The sequence below is a fragment of the Poecilia mexicana genome, unplaced genomic scaffold, assembly GCF_051168715.1.
Source record: "Poecilia mexicana isolate PSO_F unplaced genomic scaffold, ASM5116871v1 scaffold_7, whole genome shotgun sequence".
Classification (NCBI taxonomy): Eukaryota; Metazoa; Chordata; class Actinopteri; order Cyprinodontiformes; family Poeciliidae; genus Poecilia; species Poecilia mexicana.
This window is the reverse complement of record NW_028263376.1, coordinates 27,020,159-27,042,418: the sequence shown is the minus strand read 5'-3', so window position 1 is coordinate 27,042,418 and position 22,260 is coordinate 27,020,159. Positions and strand designations below refer to the sequence as shown.

Here is a 22,260-nt window from a genome sequence, read left to right as displayed (position 1 = left end):
ACTTACAACTCATTTTCTTATCCTGTCTGCAACACCTCCCGACTCCCTCTAATGTGAGTAAACATTGCACAGACTGAGCTGTTCTTATTGCCAACAGCGATCACGCTTTATAAGGCAGCACAGGTATTTTGCTCACATGGCCTATTTGGTTTTTCATGGTTCGGTGGTAGCACCACAGTATGTCTACTTTAATGCCGTCTCCTTCCATTGCGTGTTACTGTTGTTGAGTGCACGTTGGAGCAAAGCAAGAAAACAAAGGAGGCTGGTTATTGTTTGCCCTCTGCGATCCCCTGTTTGCCAAGATGATCCAGTTACTCTGTGCAAAAACCTAATAACCTCTCAGCAGCCCTGCTTTGGAGCTCGACGAGTTATCGGTTTGGATAGTCAAGAGACATATTTAAGAGGAAATAATCCTAAACTGGCAAATATCATCCTGAAGAAAAAAAATATACTGATGGATTGGAGAGGTCTGACAGCAGGAGTAGAAATAATGCTGCAGGAGTAGCAGAATAAAAATCATCCTAAAAACTTAGTTCCTCATCTCAATATGTGAATAGACTTTATTTAACTATATTAACTACAGGATTCCATTATAAATGGTTACCGACACCCCAAACAAAGAATCTCACAAATAACCGACACCCTCCCATAAGAATCTTACAAATACCTTACAAAAAATTTAATAAAATTGAGTGGAAGGAAAAGCCTTTCAAAGGTCTGCTGCTGCAAGTCAGAGCTTCACGAAACAAATCCTTTGTTTCAGATTAAAGTAAGTTGGTCTATTGTGTTTTATCAAGTCTACAATCTGTGCAGCCATCTACAAGGAAAGCAGTGAACTCCTCAGATCAAAAACCCCAAGGAGTGTCTATAGAGTGCCGTCAACAAGAAGACGAGAGACAACATCGTGCATTTTTACCTCGACATGCAGACAAGGAAGCCACATGTCTGCGGACTAATTTACCAGCTTGATTTGTTTTGGATTTTTACTCCAAAACCGCAACAAAGGTCTGAACACGTGTCGCCTAAAAACTCTCGGTATTCCTAAAATACGCAATGCAGTGAAAGCAGAGTTCACAGCTGGGATCGCCCCCATCTGTCTCTTATCAAGTGGTGTGCGATGGGTGGAAAGGATGGGACGGTTAGCTCCTGCTTGTTTTTATCTTCCCGGTCGGAGGATCGCATGCAGACAGAGAAAAGCTGCATCTGGATCCCTCATCTGCTTATCTGCCCTGCTGTCTCATGCTTTCAGAAACCATACAAGACAGAAAAATGTTCCACTGCTCAAAGTCATGCTAGTAATAAAAACATAGGGTCAAAGGTAATTGGGTTGAAATGAGTGTGTCTGAGTATTCGACTGGACACTGACAGGACACAACCTGAGATGGATTCAGGAATGTAGAGGCGGCTCAGGCTGACGTAACCCAAGAGGGGAATATAAGCGTCATCTTCATGACCACTCATGTTCTCACACACAGCCGCCAAGAGACGGCAAATCACTACCTTCTCCTTCTCCCTTTCATCTTATCGGGTCTTTAACTTTGCTGAAGTCTTTCACAGCTCCTCCACTCGTCACATCAACTTTAGCAACAGTGCAGCAGCAGGCAAACGAGACCCAAATTCGCTTTTTTTTTTTTTTGCTCATATGTGACCCATAAGTGACTTTTTCCAAGAATATTCTGATCTTTTCACCTCCACAAAATAATCTGATCTGAGCCACTTCCATGTGAGGTACTAATTTGGATATGCATTGAGTTGCTTTCAAGGCAAAAATTATTATTACTATGAACTTATGAAAGAAGTCTGTGTCGCTGAATCGTATCGCATCCCAATTCCATCGTTCCTGCAGGTTCTGAGTACACATCCAAATAGACTTCTCCACAAAAGCCGCAGTCAATGCTCCACAAAAAGACATTGGTATTATTTGTGCTTTCTTTTAATTAGCATAAGTGTGAATGACTGATTTGTGTCACGTAAAGAGCTTTGGGGTCTTCTGGACTAGATTCAGAGATAAATAAGTACAGGACATTTACCATTTAAAGAGAAAATACACTTTATGTCCAGTGTTAAGGCTGGGATTCGAAAATAAATGGATGGATTGATGATCACATAAAAAAACACAGTCACATTTTTTACTTAATTCACTTTTTTTGATTTCCCATTCTTATTCAGTCCTGGAAAACACCTTGTGGGTGTTTAAGAAGTTATATTCAGGTTCAGTCTCCAGACATCCAGGTTTGTTACAGGAGTGGATGGCAAACTAAAAAAAAAACAACAACAACAAAAACATGTACGGTAAAGAAGACAGCAACAAAAATCTTTTTGGACAACTTAATAAATATGGTTTCTATAATCTAGTTTCAAATCTCAAGCTTATTTCTGCTTTATTAAAACTGTAACTACAGTTAGACTTCTTTGTAATTACAACAAAAGGTCCAACACAAATGGTAATAGTTCGAATTGAGGAAGTTGAGAGTTAAAACTCTGAGACCAGCTTTGAAGTTTCCCGAATAGACAGTAGTTATGCAACTTCATGTTCACATGAGCCTACAAAACCTCCGTCGTGTTACAGAGTCGCCACTTCTAGGATTTTTTTCACATGCTGGCTGTTCTACGCCTGAGGCTAATTTTCAGGAGAGACTTCCATGTGTTTTTTTTTCACAGAGGAACGTGTATAAACCCACATCCTTGCTCTCCATGTTTTGACTACATTTCAAAACTCCTTCTTATGTAATATCCACGCCGTAAGCCAAGAGGATAAAAAATAAAACTTGTCTGGTCTGCTATCAAACATAATTCAAGTCAGCATTATATGACTAACTCTCGAAAACATGAGCAGTCACAAGCTGTGTCTTTTGGACAGCTTGTGCGTGTGGGTGCTAGTGTCTGTGCGTGTGTTTGTGAACTAAAGGCCAGATGTTTCACTTGCCATCATTACTCAATAAACAAACATGCATTATCTTGCCACTAAATCTGCTGGGACAAAATGTCCAGCCTGTGGAAGATTTATAAAAGTAAAAATGGTTTTCCAGGGAAAAAAAAAAAAATCCAAACTCACACTAGATCAAATAAGACATCGAGGACAAGGAGGTGGCAAGGATGAAGAGGTGGGTTATTAAGGACTAACTGAGCTAAAACTGCAAAATCTAATTTTTTTTCCTTTACTTTGCAAGCCTAAATGGTTCACACATACGTGTAAACGAGAGCAGTGCAAGCGGAACGGTGACGTTATGCGGAGTAGAAATAAAGGAGTTAGAAGACTTTAGGTGTTTAGGGATTGAGGTCCGGATGGTGGGAAGGAGATGAAGAATCGTGTGCAAGCAGGTGGAAAGGGTAGAGAAAATTGTCAGGTGTGATAAAAGGGTGCCAGCAAGACTGAACGCAAAGGTGTTCAGTGAGAGGAGAGTGACGTACGATTTAAAGATCAGGAAAAGACGGGAGGCAGAACTGGATGTTTCAGAGCTCAGGATGTTGATGAAGATGGATAGGATCAGGAATGAGTACAGTGAAGGTTACAGCTCATGCTAAATGTTCTGGAGATAAAGTCGGCTTGGACAGGGGATGTTAGAGCCACTGGGCCGGAGGCCAAGAGAAAAAGCTCAAAATGGAGATTGATAGATGTTATGATTAAGAACATAAAGTTAGTTGGTGTGAGGGTGGAGAACGAAGAGAATAAGACTAGATGACCCCTGAACGGAAAAGCCAGAAGAAAATAAGGAGATGCTGAAAAGGTTTTTCTTCCAATATCTTTTTCTGAAGAGGAGCTTTTAAATTTGTGCCCCAAAATGTATTAAAAATTTTAACCTACACTCAACAACTGCTATTTAAAAAAAAAAAAGGTTGATAAAAAACTATTTATATTTCTCTTCTCTTATTTCAATTGGAACTAAACTGGGCTCTGAAACAAACTAAGGAAAATATATTTCAAATCCCTAAAAATCCAGATTCAATGTATCTTTCTTTTTTTTTTACATTTTATCACAATACATCCACAAACTGTGATAAATTGTAGAGAGAAAAAAGAGCACAAAGTTAACGAAAATGTTCGTAAGTTAAACTATGGCATGCATTTGTGTTCAACATCCTTTGACTAGACATCCCTTAAAAAAAATCCAATGCAACCAATTCCATCTGTATATAATTAAATCTCAGCATAAATACAGCTGTTCTGTGAAAGCCTTAGAGGTTTGTCTGAGAGCATTTAGGGAAGAAACAGAATCATGAAATCCAAGAACCACAGCAGACAGATCAGGATAAAATAATGGATAAGTTTAAAGCACAAGTGAGTTTATATAAAACATTACAAGCTGTTTGCACATCTGCAGACATAACCAGGCATGTCCACCTAAACTGTCAGAATGGGAAGAGAAAACAATCCAAGAAACACAAACCAAGAGGTCCATGGAGCTTGATACTCCCAACTCAGATGGAGCATTCAGCAGAACAATAACTAATTGTACACTGTATAAATCTGGTCTGCATGGAAGAGTGTTGAGAAGAAAACCACCGTCAGACAAAAAGCCATAAGAAATCCTCTTTAGACTCGATCTATGCCTCACAAACGTCACTCCAACGTAAGTCTGTGCAATACTGAGGAAAAAAAAACACTTACGGTGCAAGCTGAGGGTGATGTTGATGGGTCGGATGCTTGAGCTGTTCGCCTTCAGGTCTTGAATACTGGTACACTTCAGCTGAGTGGCGGCGGGGGAATCACCCACATCTATCCAGCAAACCGTCTCCTCAGCATATATAAAGTCCATCGCCATCGTCTGATTGGTGTGTGGGACAGACAGTCGGGACGCTGAGCCACTCAGAGATGTGCATCGGATGCCGTGGAGATTGGCGATCAACAGCACAGGCAGACGATCCACCGGCTCTGAGCAAAGATTTTGCAAAGCATACGGGAGAAAAACATTAAGAGTTGCCACGCAGACGTGACAGATGTTAATGAGTCATTCCCACAGCAGACAGAAAACCCTCTCTAATCCCAGTGGAAACTGTAAATACTGGTGTATGTTGCCTCTTTTTGTTTTTTTGTTTTTATTTTTACTCACCATTTTTGGCTTTGCAAGAGCGGTTATCTGGCTGCAGCAGATAGCCTTCAACACAGCTACAGGTGTAGCCTCCTTCTGTGTTCGTGCACGTTTGACTGCATGTCCCATACACACTGCACTCATTGAAATCTACCAGGCAAAGAACACAGGAAAACGGGTGCTACAGAACATGCTGTTTCATAAAACCTTGAACACATTTATCTTTTTCCTAAAATAATCAGACAAAAACAGTCTGTTTTCTTTTTGTTTGTTTTTTTGTTTTTTTGCAGTAAATGCAATCAGATGATTGCTTTTAGACTTTGTTAGGCTGCACTTGAATCCATCTGCTAAATTACCACCTACCTTTGCACTTCTTTCCATCTGCAGCGACCTCGTAACCCGTTCTGCAGTAGCACCGCGGCCCGTCATGAGTCACTCCGCAGAGAAACTCGCACCCAAAGGCGGCACATTCTGGTGCTTTTTCTACACAGAAAGAAAACAGAAATCCAGAGTTAAGCACTATTTAAAAAAAAAAAATGAAATGTCAACGTAGGTAATTAGGATTCCTATGAATTTTTCCACACAGACGTGCTACCCAGACATAACCGGTGTCACAAAGATTATGGATTACTTCTTTCACAACCCTCCGAGAGAGCTGGAGGATGTATCTTTTGGCAGGAAATGAGGGAGAGGAATCCAAACATCCTTTCATCGTGGCCTCTGCAGGGTGTGGGTGTGCATGCAGATGTATGTCTAGGCTTTAAGATAAGTAGGGTCAGCTTCCTATTATAGGTTGTTGCTTTGAAAGCCCTCAAAAGCCTGAGATGCCCTGGACTTTGTGCTGTTTCCTTTGTAAGACGTCTGGTAAATGAGACTGGGTGAAAACAAATCATGTCTGCAGCAGTGGTTCTTAAAGTGGTGGTATTTTGCATTTTCCAGGCACAATCAAGTAACTATTATTACCTGCTGCATATATCAAACATTACTTATACACAATTCAACACCTTGAAATTGGGCCTCTGTCTCTTTAAGAAGCTCCTGCTTTTTCCGACACTATGCCTTCAGCACGTGATCACAACAGTGCTTCTCATTATTCGTCTAACGACCGCTCTTAGGAGCATCGGACAGTGAAGTTATGTATTTGAAGCTATTTTTTTTGCAAAATATTATTTATATTATTGTCAAAACTACCAAGGTAAAACAACAAAGCTGTTCAAAAAACATGATTGAGCATATTTCTGGATGCTATTTTTTTTTAAATAAACGTCAAAACTTAGACACCTTTTACACAAGTAGAAATAAAGACAACCAAGAAAATATGACTATTTACCGCAATAACCAACAAATATATGGCAGCTGGTCATGCAAAGAGTAACTAGTGGAAGCCTAGCTGTGAAGAGTGAAGAGTAGACCAGTGAAGGGCCCTTGTTACATAAAGCCTGTGGCACTCTGGGTCATAATGAGTCTTTTGTTGTGGCGTATCTGAAAGAAAGAGTCCCCCAGCTCACACTGTGGCCCACATCGAATCCATTCACCGAGCCTCACACTGGGAGAGACCACAGGCAACTCGAGAGCTAAAATACTCACACTGTGTACCTCTGTCCAGGGTCACTGTGTTCCACTTTGTACCCTAGTGTCTAGCTGTGGGTGTCCCAATATGAACAAATACCATAGTTTAATATTACAAACCCAAACTATTCATAATATGTTTGGTATTCTGAAAACAAAATCCTCGGTACAAAATATTTTACTTGATAGTAGAAGTGAGCGATATAAACTTAAAGATTTATCCCGATATCCTGTGGTACTATTGTGATAACGATAAAAGTAATGATAAGGAGTTATTCTTTCATTTTTAGACAACTGCATGACTATTGACAGGAATCATAGCTCCACAAACTTAAGTACTGCTCTTGACAAGCTTTCCCTTCTGAGATCCATCACGCTTGAGAAACCTTGATCAATATTTTATCTTAATCTTAGGACTTCTTCAGGGAACATGAAATCAGATTAAGAGACAAGAACCTGGGAATGCCCATGTCTGACCGGGTAGTTCAAAAAGCTACAGAAAAAAATCAAAAAACAAAACAAAAGCTTGAGGCAAGAGCGGGAAAGGACAACTATCAAACTGGAAAAAAGGCAGACACAGAAGACGTTATAAGGACGAGGAAAGAAAAAATATACACAGTTAGACAACCTCAAGCCAATGGAAGGATTTTGGATGTTTGATAAAGGGCCAATGGATGAAGCAACTCGTCCCGTCACTGCATAGATGAAAACATTTATGCGCTTTCATGTAGGTAACAGAAGCATTTTGCTGACCTTTCTTAGGGCAAATGGCATCATATTGATTTAAGGCAAGATGCTGAAACACCTGAACAACCATCCATAAATATGCTGGGCAACAGGTGGGCTACGTCCTGTCCAAGCCGCCGGGCCCATCACAGGGCAACATGGAGACAAGCTGACAGTACTTGAGGCCAATTTAGAGAATTGAGTCAACATGCAAAAACTAAATCTGACAGAACAAATAATGCATTTTCCTCTAATTTCCAACGTTGGGCAGCTGCAACTCATACGCCTCTATAATATCACAGAGAGGGTTGGGACATTATCCAAGGAGAGCCAGACCTGGACGGAGAGTATGTTCTAACAAGGATCACACTTCTTTACTGACCTGTCAAAAATTGACTCTAGATCATTGGAAAAGAGGCTCCAGTTGATCGCCATACTTAACCAACTTAACTCATTTTAGTTCCTCAGTGTATTTAACAATTTTGTCCTTTGCTGTCAGTAACTGAAGGCAAAAAACCGAACAAAATCCCAAACGTAACAACAGATTATTCAATCATGCTGAAGTCTGCATGGCATTCCTCGTTTTCTCCTCTGTTTAGAAACTAGTCCAGACATGCCTTTTCCTTTTTCAGGCTTCCTGAAGGGAGCTTACACGTTTCATGGAGTGTTTTATCACATTACCTCATTTCTACTTCAAGCATGAATCAAAAGACAAAGCTCTATTTGGCTGCCACTCAGACTAGATTATAAGGCGAGTCAACAGTTCATCTGGGGGTGAGAAGTTTTTCTGGTTTTTGTTGTTTTGGGGGAAGGCGAGGGAGAGAAAAACAAAATTAACGACAGATGGATGTTCTCTAAACAAGTTTAAAATAATATTTAAAGGCTCGCTGACATTTTTGCTAAATGTCTCAACAAGTAGACATTTGGAAACAACATGCTTTTAGTAGCCATCAACAAGGCACTGGCATGTTTGAGGTTATTTAATTTGGCACCCTTCTTCTTAGAAACGGTATCGGTGAAATTATTTTATTTATTTTTTTTAGCTTCCTGTAATGTAATTAGAAGTTTCGTCAGAACGATCATCAAGATGACAAAAACGGTTTTGGAACGGATGAAGCCGACCAACATTAAGCTTTTGAAATGGTTGCGCATTTTCAGCTTTACTGAAAATGTATAGATTTGCTTAAAAGACAATTAAGTGGCAGGAAACCGACTGATTTAAATGGACTTCAGGATTTTTGAAAGAAAAGGGGGTTATATCTATGTGACAATTATGCCAGGGTGTTATTAAAGGCAATGTAAGGTGTGTGGTTCATCTGCAGCTTGCTGAAGGACAGTTATGTAATTTTTAACTTCTGCATTACAGAACATTTTCACAAAATTCAATCTTGTGTGAAATTAATAATATTTATACCGATAAAGGGTGTGTGCATGTCTGGCATCTTCTAAGTTAAAGAAAAGAGTGTGGCTATAAAAGGTTTCAAGTACCCTGAAACAGACAGGAAAACACACCAACAGTGTGCGTACTTACTGGGAGCCGTTTAAAGGCTTCGTAATCAAAAAGGGGTCAAAGTAACCATTTGTAAACATGCAGGGCGGCAGCTTGAGTAATGAGCAAACAGTGACCACATTCAGACCCAAACAGCGAAAGCACCAATAACAAAAACCTAAATAAATAAAGTTTGGACTTTCCCAAACAAATGGTAGCTTAAATTATGGACCAAACGTAATGCTCAAGTTTTTTCCCCCGTTAAGAAGCACACAATTACTCGTAAACTCTAGTATCTCTACCCTTCATGACGTCTAATGACTGGCAATAAAATATGTCTTATCAAGCAAGACAGCTCTGCTAACAGCACCCAATAAACTAATTCAGGTCGAGACCTACTTGTGAATAAAGTTGATAATATCTGTCTGTGCACAGGCAGCTTCAAAATCCTTAAGTCATAGCTGGTGAGAGTGCACATATAAGCCTGCATGAGGCCTCTGCAATAATCAAAGATCTACTGAAAAGACAGAGGGCGAAAAATGATCAATGCAAAGTAAAATGCTTAAGAGTGCCAACATGACCTGATTTTTCAGTTTCTGGTGTGTCAGTAACAGCTCACAAGAAAGATACTATCTATAAGGAAACCAGAAAGAAAAAGAAAAAAAAACCTCACTGCTGTCAGTTAAAACCACATAAACTGAAACAGACCTTGGAATTACAAGCACTGAATTAACCACATTAATGTTTTCACTATAAGATTTTCAAAGATATAAAGTCAAAGAGGACAATTTAGTGTTTCACTGGATCGAGTGGTTTACCTTAAATGATTTGAATGACAGTGGTTCTCCACAAATTTTATTACAGAGACCAGAATAGTCCTTTATTAAAGCTCAGGCTGCCAAAAGAGCACACAGAATACAAATCTGACTTTGTGGATAAATGAAAACGTTGAAAATAGTAAAATAAAGTCGGAATGTGACGGTCAAAGGACTTGAAAAACACCTGGGTTTTTATATTTAATTTGAACAACAAAAATAAAGAAAAATATCACCTTGAATGCAATATTTGAAAAATGTTTAAAGTCTTGGCTTTAGATCTGGACCAAGACTCAATCTGCACCTTGTTTTTAGGCCACACTAAGTTCGAGCTCAACTAACCAGGACAGAAAAAACCTTAACGCAGGACAACACACAGCAATTCCACCAGTCCATAATAATAATTTTCATTATTATTAATAAAAAGCAAAATAAACCGATAAAAAGATGTACCTGTAACCATAATGTGGCATTTCCTCATAACGCTACTCAGTAGCTTCCTGAATCTTCCATCTTAATCAAATGGACCTCTGAACATGAGGTCCGAGAAGCTCGGCTGCATCTAAACCTCGGTACCAACACCAACCACAATATCCCAGAGTCTTCACAAAGCCCGGTTTATTTTAGCCGTATCAACGTCACGCTCGACCATTTTAACCAGCCTTGTCAACAACACTGGCAGAATTACTTCAGTATAACAACAAAGTGCGCTTTCAGAAATCGGCGGCCAGGTATACTTGCACAGCCCAACGGTTTGTACAAGCAAACACTAGGGTGCCTGTAAAAGAGTTTCCCCAAAATAAGGCAGGCTCACAAACAGCCGCCCGGCCGACACACATTGCCTGTGTGTGAGCAAGGACATCACAGCGTGACTGTTGCTCTGCGCGCACATGACTGTGCATGCAGGCACCGAGAAGCAGACGAACATTCAAAGGGTTAACCATTGTCCTTTGCTAGAAACCAGCTGGACTCATCGCCTCGGGGACAAGCAGCGCAAGCTGGGACTTGATGACTTCATCGCTGCTGTGCAAAACACTTTGACAGCGATGACCACCACACAGGCACCTACTCTTTACGGTCTCATCAGCCTAACGGTGCCCAGATCCTGCTCTTCAGGCCTAAACTAATAACACTTCAATGTTCTGATTAATTGGCTCTAAAGGCTCCACTCTGTGTTCATGATTAACTCGGTCATTGTTTAAGCAATGACCATGGGAGATTTTTTTTTTTCTCCATGGTGTGCTGAGGACAGAATACCCAAATAAAAAGGAAGAGACAATAAAGTATAAAAATAAAAATAAAAACATTAAGAAGTATATGTGAAGATGAAAAAGTCAATTGATAACTCCGTTAAATCAAAAACTTCTAAATGACAGCAAACAAAGAATAGTCAGCTCTATAATATTTAGCAACAGGTGACAGAAGCGAGGATTGATGCGTCAGACTTACTAGAACAGACGACCGATTCAGGGTCGGAGTTGTTATCTAAGGACTGTGTAGAAGTGTCCTTAGTTTGTTTTCTAATTATTGTTTTTTTTCCTAGAAGAGAACAAGTTTGTATGTCTGAAATCTAAAACGTTCTCTGTCAGTAATTCCCACAAGACCACCTTGCTGAAAACAAAGCAATCCTCTAACGACATTAAACATTAGGGACTCAATCAGCTAAAACAAAATAATACTGCATGGATTATTTCATTCTTTGGTGTTTCTAAATAATAATAATACCACATCTTATGGGATTTCTTCTTCAGCTGTGTCTGGGTGTTTACTATGTGGCAGGATCAAGGATGACAGCAGCATGGCTGAGCAACTTTATGAAGTTATTTTTCCCCACAAAGAAAAAAATAAAAATAAAAATCACATGTGTTATCAAAAACCAGAAAGCTTTATTTAACTGAGATTAAAGTTTGAGAGGAGTTTAAATGTAGATCCACATCTACCAGTACTTGTTTTATTCCTGTGCTGAAACAGTCCCCTGCAAAATATTCACCTCTCGACAAATTACTTAGGAGGACTAAATACAAATGCCTGTGACGCTTTTTAGATTAACTTTATGCACTTTAAAAAAAAAAAACCAAAGGCATAATCGAGGCTCTGTGGTTGCAAAGGAGGGTAATGTGAGAGTGGTTTTTACCTCTGCAGTGAGGTCCCTCATCCCAGCCATCCGAACAATCAGAAACTCCATCACACAGTTTGCTCATATGGATGCAGACATCCAGGTCCAAGCAGCTGTGTTCATTGACTGGACACTGGTTTGGCCTGTTGTGTGAGCCTGGAAGACAAGCAAAACATCCGAATATTAGGACAGGAGTTTTTTTTTGTTTGTTTTTGATCACTCATCTATAGTTTACGTTTAGATTATTTGCACATCTCAGAAATGAAATAAGATGAGAAAAGAGGAGTGGTGAAAATGAATAACCTCAGCCAGTCAAATAACATCTTCACAAAGCCGGTTTTTCTAGCACCTTCGTTTTCTGAGGCAGGTTTTACGGCCTTAACAACAAAAGACAGTAGCCATCAATGAACAGCGGATGCAACACCTTCTTTATTGTCTCAGAACCCGGAACAGGGCCGCTCTGTCTGACACTGAAAGATCAAATTGTCACAGAATAATGAAGATCTGTGGGCTGGTGTTTTGTTTTTGTTTTTTTCTAACCTTCTGACTGATGAAGAACTGAATGTTCCCAGCATGTTTCAGACACAGAGCGAGATCATGCAGCCACTGTGTATACCGCTTTTAACACAACGCAAATAATCAACGTGAGCAATCCTGAACATGTGATCGTTTGCATGAAAAAGAAATGCAACATCAAAAGCAGATTTTTATTGTCAAACACATGAAACATCTGAATATAAAGAGGATGCAGTCTCCTTTGCGCTCTCACCCTCCCACTCCTCTCTCTGTCTCTCTATTCAGCCCACACTGCAAACAGTTTGCCTTTGCTGTTTTCTCTTCCTCTTCTTTCTCCTCCTCCTCAATCCCCCCCCCCCCCTTTATAACATCTGCTGACCCATTTTAGAGAAACACTTGGAGGAAAGAAACTAAAGTTCAACTCCTTCTACAGGAAAATATATACAGAGTTCTAAGACGCATACGTCTCAAGCTGTTCAGATTAACATGTCCCCTATCGCTAAACTCTCTGATCTTGAACTTATTCAGCTGTCACGGTGAAAATGTGGCTCCCTCTGACCCTCATTTCTGGTTACACGAGAATTAATCTTATAATAAACCAAAATATGTGTTACTACAGTAACGAACCAAACAGATTTATTTATTTATTTATTTATTTTGCCATTTTGACACATCTACAAGCTTCACATTAGATAAAGATAACCTGAGTACATAAAATATCAATGTTTTAAATGACTGGCAATTAGTTTTTCACATCACTGTGTAGATGTTTGGACAACTCTTCAATGCAGAATTGACTTAATTCAGTCACAGTTGAGGGTTTTGTCACCATGAATGTCCTGATCAAGGTCAAATCACAGCATATCAGTTGGATTTATGTTTAGATTCTTATGTACTTTTGAGCCTGTCAAAGGTGCTCTCTGCTTCAGGCCACCAACCTGCTGCTTAGTCCAAGTGTGTTTGAGCTTAAGATCATAAGCTGATGTCCAGACATTCTCCTCCTGGATTTTGTAAGATCTCAGTCGTACAGACAGTTTGGCAGCGCAGCATCCCCAGACTATCACATTACCACCGAAGATCTTTTTTCTGAAATGCAGTCTGACTTTTAGCTTAGATGTAACAAAAAACACACTTTAAAGAAGTTTAACCTTTGTCTCATCAGTCTATTGAATTTTAATCCAAAACATCTTGAGGACAATCTCTATGCTGTATTTAAGGCATCTGTGACTTTTGCCATCAAAATAAATCCGTTTGGTTCGTTACTGTAGGAACACATATTTTGATTTATTATAAACTTAATTCTCATGTAACCAGAAATGAGGGTCAGAGGGAGCCACATTTTCACCGTGACAGCTGAATAACTTCAATATCAGAGACTTTAGTGATAGGAGACATGCAAATCTGAACAGCTTGAGACGTATGCGTCTTAGAACTCTGCATATATTTTCCTGTAGAAGGAGTTGAACTTTATTTTCTTTCCTCCAAGTGTTTCTCTAAAATGGGTCAGCAGATGTTATAAAGGGGGGGGAAACTGAGGATGAGTTGTTGATGTATGCAGCGTAATTTTGGTAGGCCCAGTAACTCCAAACATTAATATTATTACAAGAAATGAGAAAGACTGAGAAATTGTGTTTTCAGGCCGACACTATCCTCCGTATCCATAGCTACCTCACAGACCACAAATGCTATCTGTTAGAACGATTGTTTTTAACTTGAGCTTAAAAAGATGATCGCATCACAGGACTCTTTGTGAAAAATGTATCACACTGGAAGAGAGAATGAACTTCTAATACATCTGGATTATGGAAGAAATGGGATGTTAGCATATTAGCAGCCCTCCTACAGCCTGTGTCTCTAAGCCAACCTCATTTACATTCAATAAAGTGCCAACACAGGGATTTTTACATAAACGGCAAATGCTAAGAAAAAACTAAATCCTGCCAAGGGTTTAGCATCTGTCAACAGTTTTTAGGGAAGTATAGTAAGATATGTGAGACTGAAAGTCATCCAAGTGACATTAGCTGAAAGAATTTGTGTCTCTCCCAGCTTTAAAATGTGTAAACTTATTTCACAAACAGGGATGTGTTGAGCACTGAATGTTCTAACAGCTCATTCTTTTACACCGAATCAGGGATTAAGGTTCCTCCTACGTGGAGACGCTGAAAAATAACTTAATATCAATGCGACAACAAGAGCTGCTCATTCACAGACTCCTATGTTTCTATAGGGCATCTGAGAAGAAGGACAACTAAATTTCTCAGCTCAGCATGTTTACATTTTGTACCATGCTGTATCTCCAAAGAGCTTTTACTTTTAAAAGTCTTTATTGTAATCATCCTCCCAATCATGAGGAGCATTTAAAGAACGATATGTTGCAAAAAAGGGATCGACATTATGTCATGAAATGACTTGACTAAACTATGAAGTAAGCACTTCAACTTCTCCAGCTGCAATGCTGAGCTTTTCTGATAAGTAAACACAACAAAATTTAGCTACAGCAGGTCACATCGATCGCAATAGTTTGTTGTGAATACGGTTACCGATTTAAGACCAACTCAATTTGGTAGAAGTGAGAGAGCAAAACATGAAGCGGATAACAGGAAGGCTGAACATAACATAGCAAATTTGCTCTAGCATCACCCCTAGTCTGTCATATGTGATCATATGGTAAAGAACATACTGGATGCAAAAATGTTTGCAAGCTTTTGGAAACCTCACAATTATTAAACGCACAGACGAGAGTTTTGACACTAAAGACAGATTAAAACGGTAACTCATAAAAAAATGTTTTAGTGATTTCTTGGAGGTGTCGGCTCAGCAGCAAATATAAAAAATAATGACCACTTGGATCAGGAAGGACAGAAATATATTAACATTGGTTCTTATATATTAATACATTATATTTCTCAAAGAGCTATTGAAACCAGACAAAAATCTGAATCAGTCTTTTTAAAACCCACAGATCTGAAATCTTAACCTAACCCCTGTCTCTACCACTCCAGTCCCCGCTAGCCTCTCACCAGCCTCCCTCGGCTGACAGTCGTCTCTGGGCTGGAGGTTTGCAGCCTTCAGAAATTTTCTCTAGTTTTGTACACAAACCCACCAGTATATGGGAAAGTTTGAAATATCAGAACTTATTCACCAAATGTGTTTCCATCACCCCGTTTTGCATTAACGCCTTTTTTTTTAATTTTTTTTTTACCATCACTCAAATTTTAGTATGTGGACATGAGGCAAAGTGGAAGCGGTTTTTCTTTAAATGTCTTCTTTCAACACCTCCAGCTTCGTATCCGACCATCTCCCGCCCTTCAGGACTCTTATACTTATGCAATGGCATGAAATTTAGAGCCCCTGTCGATCCTTTGTCTGGACTCTAAAAAGCCTGTGTTTCCTTCTGCTCTAGGGTTCCATGGCAGCCCCCTGACTGACTCCAATACAGTCTGCTGTCAGCTCCGATTATTGTGTTATTCATTCTGACAGCCGGGCCCGTCCACTGACCAACTCTCAGCACTCTGGAATTACATTATACAACAGACTCCACAACAAGCCCAATGGCTGTGCCAAAAAACAGAAAAAGGAAGCAGTGGTACACAGTCGACTAGATGGTGCAATACACTCTGCCACAACATAAAACATATCAATTATTATGTTGCAAGAATTATAAATAACTTTACCTGCATATAGTGGAATGTAATCTGAGACAAATCCACTACAATAGCCATTTACACATTTAATGGTATATTGCAAATAGATATCGGAGGCTAATATGTTCAGTGAATAGATGCAACAATGAAAGTGGCCACCAAGCTGAATTGGCTTTCATGTGTGAGGTGGGGCACATCCCATGCAGCATGCCTCTTTGACCAAAGACAGAGCTGTGACCACAGCATCTTGTATGTTTGCACACAGTGAAATGGAAGGGAAGCACAACTGAGCACGCGAATGTTACTGACAGTGAATCCAATACTGCTAGCTTTGAAAATGGCAGCAAAAACTCTTTTAAGATTTCCCACAGGAGATGGTTATTTCAGGGTCATCCATGCAATGTCACACACATATGAATGAATATTCTGCTCATTCTTATTTGCATTACAGTTTTACGTCAGTCAGATTAGATGGACACCGCTTTGGCTCTAAGTCCCCCTCACGGTTTGCAGGACACATCCGATGTGGGTTCCTGCAGCTTTCTTTCAACAATGGCTTCTTCTTGCCAGTATTCCATAAAGGCTAGATTTGTGCAGTGCATCAGTTATAGCTGCCCGAGTGACACGTCGTTCCACATGAGGTCCCTCAGAGCTACTGCCGATCTCTTGGCGGTTTCTTTGATAAATGATCTCCTTGCACGGCCTGTCAGTTTAGGTGGATGGCCATATTTTGCAAGGTTTGCAGTTTTGCCATCATCCCTTTCAACTTTTGGATGATAGGTTTTATGATGGATGGATTTTACTTGGAGGTATAAGACAAAAGGCAGCAAAATATAGATGCACATGACATATTTTAGATTTTCTGTTCCGCTTTTTGTGCGCACCCATAACATAAAATCCAAAGAAGAAGATGTTACAACCACAAACTTTAACCTGACAAAAGGTGATCAAGTTCAGGGGATAGAATGAGCACTTTCAGGAACGGTGCTAAAAGTTACCAAGTAAAAGACAGTTAGGAAAACATCATCCCTGCCGATAGGAGGATGAGATATGAGGAAGATGGACACGAGGTCAGTTTTTCATGTGTGGTTTAGGGAAGGAACACAAAGGGAAACTGGAGGGAAGAAAAGATGGAAAGAAAGAGACAGGGTGTGGAGGAGACAGCAGAGGAGGAGAAGTGGTGCCTGCATGGCGTGAGAAAGTCCTGTGTTTGTGGTGTGTTATAGGCTGGTGAAGCTGAGGAAGGCTCAGGGCCACAGACCGGAGGGATTTACGGGGCTTTGCTTCTTCCTCTGTGGAGGCAGCGGCTGATGCACTGCCTCTCCAGCCCCTCGTGCCTCCACATGGTTTCCCCTGCAACTACATCACTGATTCAAGTCATGAAAAGACCCCGATACAACCACCCACCCGTACTGTAAAATACCTTCTTTACAGAAGGAGGATCTAAGTCTAACAAAGCCAATTCCATTTTCTCCTCAGCCCAAATGCTAACCTGCTCATTTTTCTGTTTTCCCTCCCTTCCCCCATCACTCCACGTCTCCACAACAATCTAAAAACCCAGCAGTCACTTCGACTCCATCGTCCAGGAGCTGTGGCTCAGGCATGCAAGTCACAGGGAGCGGGACACGACTGCGGTTTCGAGGGACATCAAGGGCATGTGATGGACAGATAATCTAGCTGAGAGGCCCCCAGCCTCCTGCAGAGACCTCTTTAGCAGTTCAGTCCCAGGACACAGCATGTCCCGAGTGTGTGTGGGCCAATTGTACCACATGTCTGGGAGTGTTTTTCAGGAAAGGATCCTGCTAAAGCAACTGCGTAGATAAACTCCTCAAATTAGATTTTAAAATGTACATTTAAAAGTCAGTGTCTGGTTCCAACAAATCAACACGCATTTGAAATCTATGTGCTACAGATTAAGCTGCTGTTGCACTAAATGACCCTAGTCTCACTGGCCTGGGGTAACGCAGTTTCGTTATGAAGCTGCATTCCAAGAAATATCCACTTAAAATTACTTTCCAGCACAAGTAAGAACAGATTTGTGTGCGTGTGTGTGTGTGTGTGTGTGTGTGTGTGTGTGTGTGTGTGTGTGTGTGTGTGTGTGTGTGTGTGCGTGTGTGTGTGTGTGTGTGTGTGTGTGCGTGCATGCGTGTGTGTGTGCATGTGTGTGTGTGTTAGTGTGTGTTTATGTATAAGAAGAAGAATCAGCTGTTTATGAGTTTGGGAAAACAAAACTTTGGTTCCACCTTGCTCACAACAAAGTCATTTTAAATACAAATATATAAGAGGGGAACTAAAAATAAGGGCATTTTTGATTGTATATGTATGTATGCATGCATGCATACATGCATACATACATACATGCATACATGCATACATACATACATTTTGTGTCCAGGTTGTGTAGGGCCTACAGAAAGGTCTGCTGAACTTTTTCTGACCTTAGACCCATTCAAGTTGTGGATATAGAAGGAATATCATCCATAAAGCTCCTCTCTGCAGACATAATTATTTGTTGCAGTCTCTGCTGGGCCTTTTTCCAAACAGTAGGAGGACTGTCTGAGGTATGACTCGATCAGCCTCTTTGTAAAATTGTACTTATTGTACAAGTATTTATACTTAAATAAATGGAGACAACTGTAAAAAAAATCCCACATACAATTTAACTGCATATTATTTGCTGCAACGCTTGTATTACACCCCATTTTGATTCATTTTAAGGTCTGATCTCCAGTTTGGGCCAACTAACTAAAAAACATGATGAATTGATCTGATCTGATCTAGTAAAATAACTCTAAACAAGCTCTTGCTTCTTGGAGTCAGAACTCAAAACTCTCCTGCTTAAGACAAGAAGACAATTTAATTACATTACTCATTTTAATTATGCTTTTAATTATGCATGTTGCTAACTGCTAATTTTTTGTTGACAAAAAACACATGGATACTTTGAAATGCTAGTTTTCAGAGTGTGTACATAACTTCCCTCTGGCGGTTACAAAATGATACATGGTTGGTAGGAAATGTCCTGCAGCAATCTCATTTCTGTGTTAGGAAAAAGTCAGAGGTGAAACAACCAGAACCTCAGTTACTAATGTGAAAACGCAAAGGGATAAATTGCCCTGCACCTGATGGCTCCTCATAAGTACTGTTATTTACAGCTGGTATCTACCATCAGTTACAGGATTTTCTCTGCAAATGGACAGAGATTACACTGCAAGCAGAAAGAAGGGAAGTGTATTTGCATGACTGAGATCCATTTCCACCACTGCTTTGTAGTCCTTTTTAAATGCTAAATCAGGGCTAAAAAAAAAAAAAAACTAAGTCCAATAAGGAATTAGGCCCAGACAATTGTTGCGTAAGGTGTTTTTGATGTTGAAAGAGATTCCTCAGTGGCAAGCAGTCCTCAAGATGGAGAAAGTGCTTACATGCAAAGGCTTATTCAAACATCTGCTCCTATTCTCTGGCTCGACCACAATGAATGTGGTTCATGCAAGAATCATAATTGCACACAGACTCACTCGACATAAAAACAGAAGGAGTTTGTCTATTTTCGTAGGGACTGCTCTGAGGAGAAATATGAGCAGAAATCTCAGTTTTGACACAACGACATCTTGAACCGGATGGCTTAAAATCGAAGCTATTGCCTTCAACATTTTCAAATTCCCTCCGTCTATATCTTTTGAAAGAAGGGCTGCCTCGGTTATTTTACATATTAACGAAGGAACAAAGAGCAAATAAGGCAACTAAATACTGGAAATATTTAAAACACCCCAATCTTTTAGAGTCCTACTATAAAAAAAGCAAGGTTTGAGCTTTGTCTACTAAAAGCCATGCAGGCAGTGCTACAGGATTTTATACTAAACTCTGAATGTTTTTACCAGTCAGTGTTATGCTTGTAAAAGAGTAAGGTGATCGCTATTGGCGCCTAAGTGAGAACCCTGACTGCTGGGTTCTGGTAGAGCAGAAAGAGTTTAGAACAACCAGCTAAGATTAGATTGCAATAGTTTCGAAAAGCATGCATTTGTTTTCTCTGATGTGCCCGACTCCTTAGACGCTAGACAAGAGAAGCTGGAGACGAATTCAAAATAAACAAACTGCTAATCTGTTAAATGACTTTCCAACAAAAATAGCAATCAGTCTAATTATGTGGCACAACCTCAAAGAACTTAAGCTTCCAGACATGGAGATGACTCTTTGAAGTTTAAGCTGAGATTCACCACTGGAAAGAGAAAGGAGATCAAGGTGACTGTAAACATGGCTGGCTGTTGGTGCCAGATGTGCTGCTGGTTTATGCATTTCAGAAGCTGCTGGTCAACTGGGATTTTCACGCACCAGCATATCTCAAGTTTGCAAAGAATGGTCAGAAAATGAGCAAATATCTAGCGAATAGTAAGTAAATGAATGAAATGCATGATTCAGAGGTCAGGAGAATGACTCAGCTGGCTCAAGAAGAAAGAAAGCCATCAGCAGCTGAAAGAACCACTCAAGTATGTGGAATAACATCTCACAACAGGTTGAGCCTTGCAGCATATGGGCCAAAGCAGATGAGGCTGTTGCTGGGAACCTTTCCTGAAAGCTAGAAACAAGGAACTAAGGCAGAAATTCACATATTCACCAACATTGGACAATAACAGAGTGAAAAAAAAGTTCCTTAGTTTGATGAATCTTGATCTCAGCTGCAACATTAAGATAGTACAGTACCCACTAAAGAGTACGAAAGCACAAGAAAACACTCAGCAAAGTTTTGCAAGTAAAAAAACAAAAATCGACTCATTATTCAACAATGGACAAAATGACGGCTGACTAATTCTTTGTGGGAGCAATTAAATTGCAATCAACACTTAAACCTGTACTAACCTGCAAAAGCCAGTAAGAAAAGCAATGTTTTTAGTTCTGTAAGGCAATAAGGAAGACAAGCTGATTTAGAGAGCGGAGACGTTCCAGAGAGCTGCAGCTGAAAAAGCAAGGTTAGCTTAGAATAAGAGAAAGCGACTGCATTCATGTTTCCCTTCTAGTCCTCCCAATCATCAAAAGCACATTTCACATTATTAAGTCGCATTCACCTATTCAGATTTGACATTCACTCGTGACTTCTTAGACTACACACCACCACCTGCTAAAATGCACTCCTCTCTATCTGTCACACTGAAGCTGACATGCCTGTGAAAGCAGGAGAGGAAAACAGGGTTCAGTTACCTTTTCAGACAGCTTGACACATAAATTGAACCACAGACGTTTGGACTGACAGACGCTGCTCTTTCTTCTGAACTACCACTGCTCCGAGACAGAAAGGTTTTCTTAGGTTTAAATAATGGGAAAGGACCGATGGGGATGGCCGTGTGAAGAAAAAAAAGAGAGAAAAGAGAAAAAAAAATCACTAATCACGTTACCAGACTTAGCAGGCCGACCTGCTAAAACGTCCCTCCCTCATGCCTCTCCAAAAAGAAGAGGATATAAATGTCATAGACGGCAACAACTATGTCCATTAATTTTTTGACCTGATGATTGAAATGAGTGAATGGCCTCCTTAGTATGTTATGCTCAGAAGAGGCTGGTTAAACAGTCATCAATTTAAACTGACTGTTTTCTAAAGGACCACAAGTGAAAAGACACTAATCAGATCCGCTAAAGCAGAAAGAAAAACAAAAACGGCGATCCCCAACTCTGATTGTCAGGGGTCAATTTCAGCTGTTTCCCAGTTTTATCAGGCCTGAGGAAAATGAATGGGACATCAACAGGCCTTTGCAAAAAAAAAAAAAAAAAGGATGGAAGCCGAGGAGTCTGGCTGCTCTTTATAAACATAATTGTGATGTTATTGCTAACTTACAATATTAGTTATGATTCACCCACATTTACTACTGTCTATCTTTACCATTAATGCAATGTCCACGTCACTTTCCACTTTTTACTTTAAGCTGGGTCATCTCACCATGTACTTGGAAGTCCACAACACCTCACTTAATAAAATCAACAAGTATTAAATGCATCAAGCTTCTGGGCAAACAATAGTAACTTTGTGTTTAAGAGGACTGCTAGAACTGTTTCTCACTTTGATGAGCACAGAAAGGACTAGCCAAGCCCATAAACTAACTTTTCAACAATTTAGATTTACATACAACCATAAAATAAATTTAAGATTTTATTTTTAGGCCACATGGCTGAAATTTATGTTTTTGCCAGTGGACTAGATTTCAGTCAACATTGATATGTCAGAAACAAGAAAACTGTACAGCTTCCTCCTCATAGTAAGAAGACTGCAAATATTAGCACTCTAAAGTCCTATAAATCACTTGCACCTCGTGGACACAAATGTTTGTTTACAGAGTACCACAAACGTGATTTTCACCTCCAGTCAATA

At 39.9% G+C, this 22,260-nt stretch overlaps 1 protein-coding gene across 1 annotated transcript in view; it reads right to left on the bottom strand.

Moving 5' to 3' along the window:
* lrp1ab (low density lipoprotein receptor-related protein 1Ab) overlaps positions 1 to 22,260 on the bottom strand; it is a 96,040-nt gene that overhangs the window by 51,508 nt on the left and 22,272 nt on the right. The window contains exons 3-6 of the mRNA XM_088007363.1: positions 11,764 to 11,901; positions 5,394 to 5,513; positions 5,052 to 5,180; positions 4,610 to 4,873 (exon numbers count right to left, since the gene is read on the bottom strand). Coding sequence (XP_087863489.1) covers positions 4,610 to 4,873; positions 5,052 to 5,180; positions 5,394 to 5,513; positions 11,764 to 11,901 — 651 coding nt within the window. The remainder of the gene's footprint in view (positions 1 to 4,609; positions 4,874 to 5,051; positions 5,181 to 5,393; positions 5,514 to 11,763; positions 11,902 to 22,260) is intronic.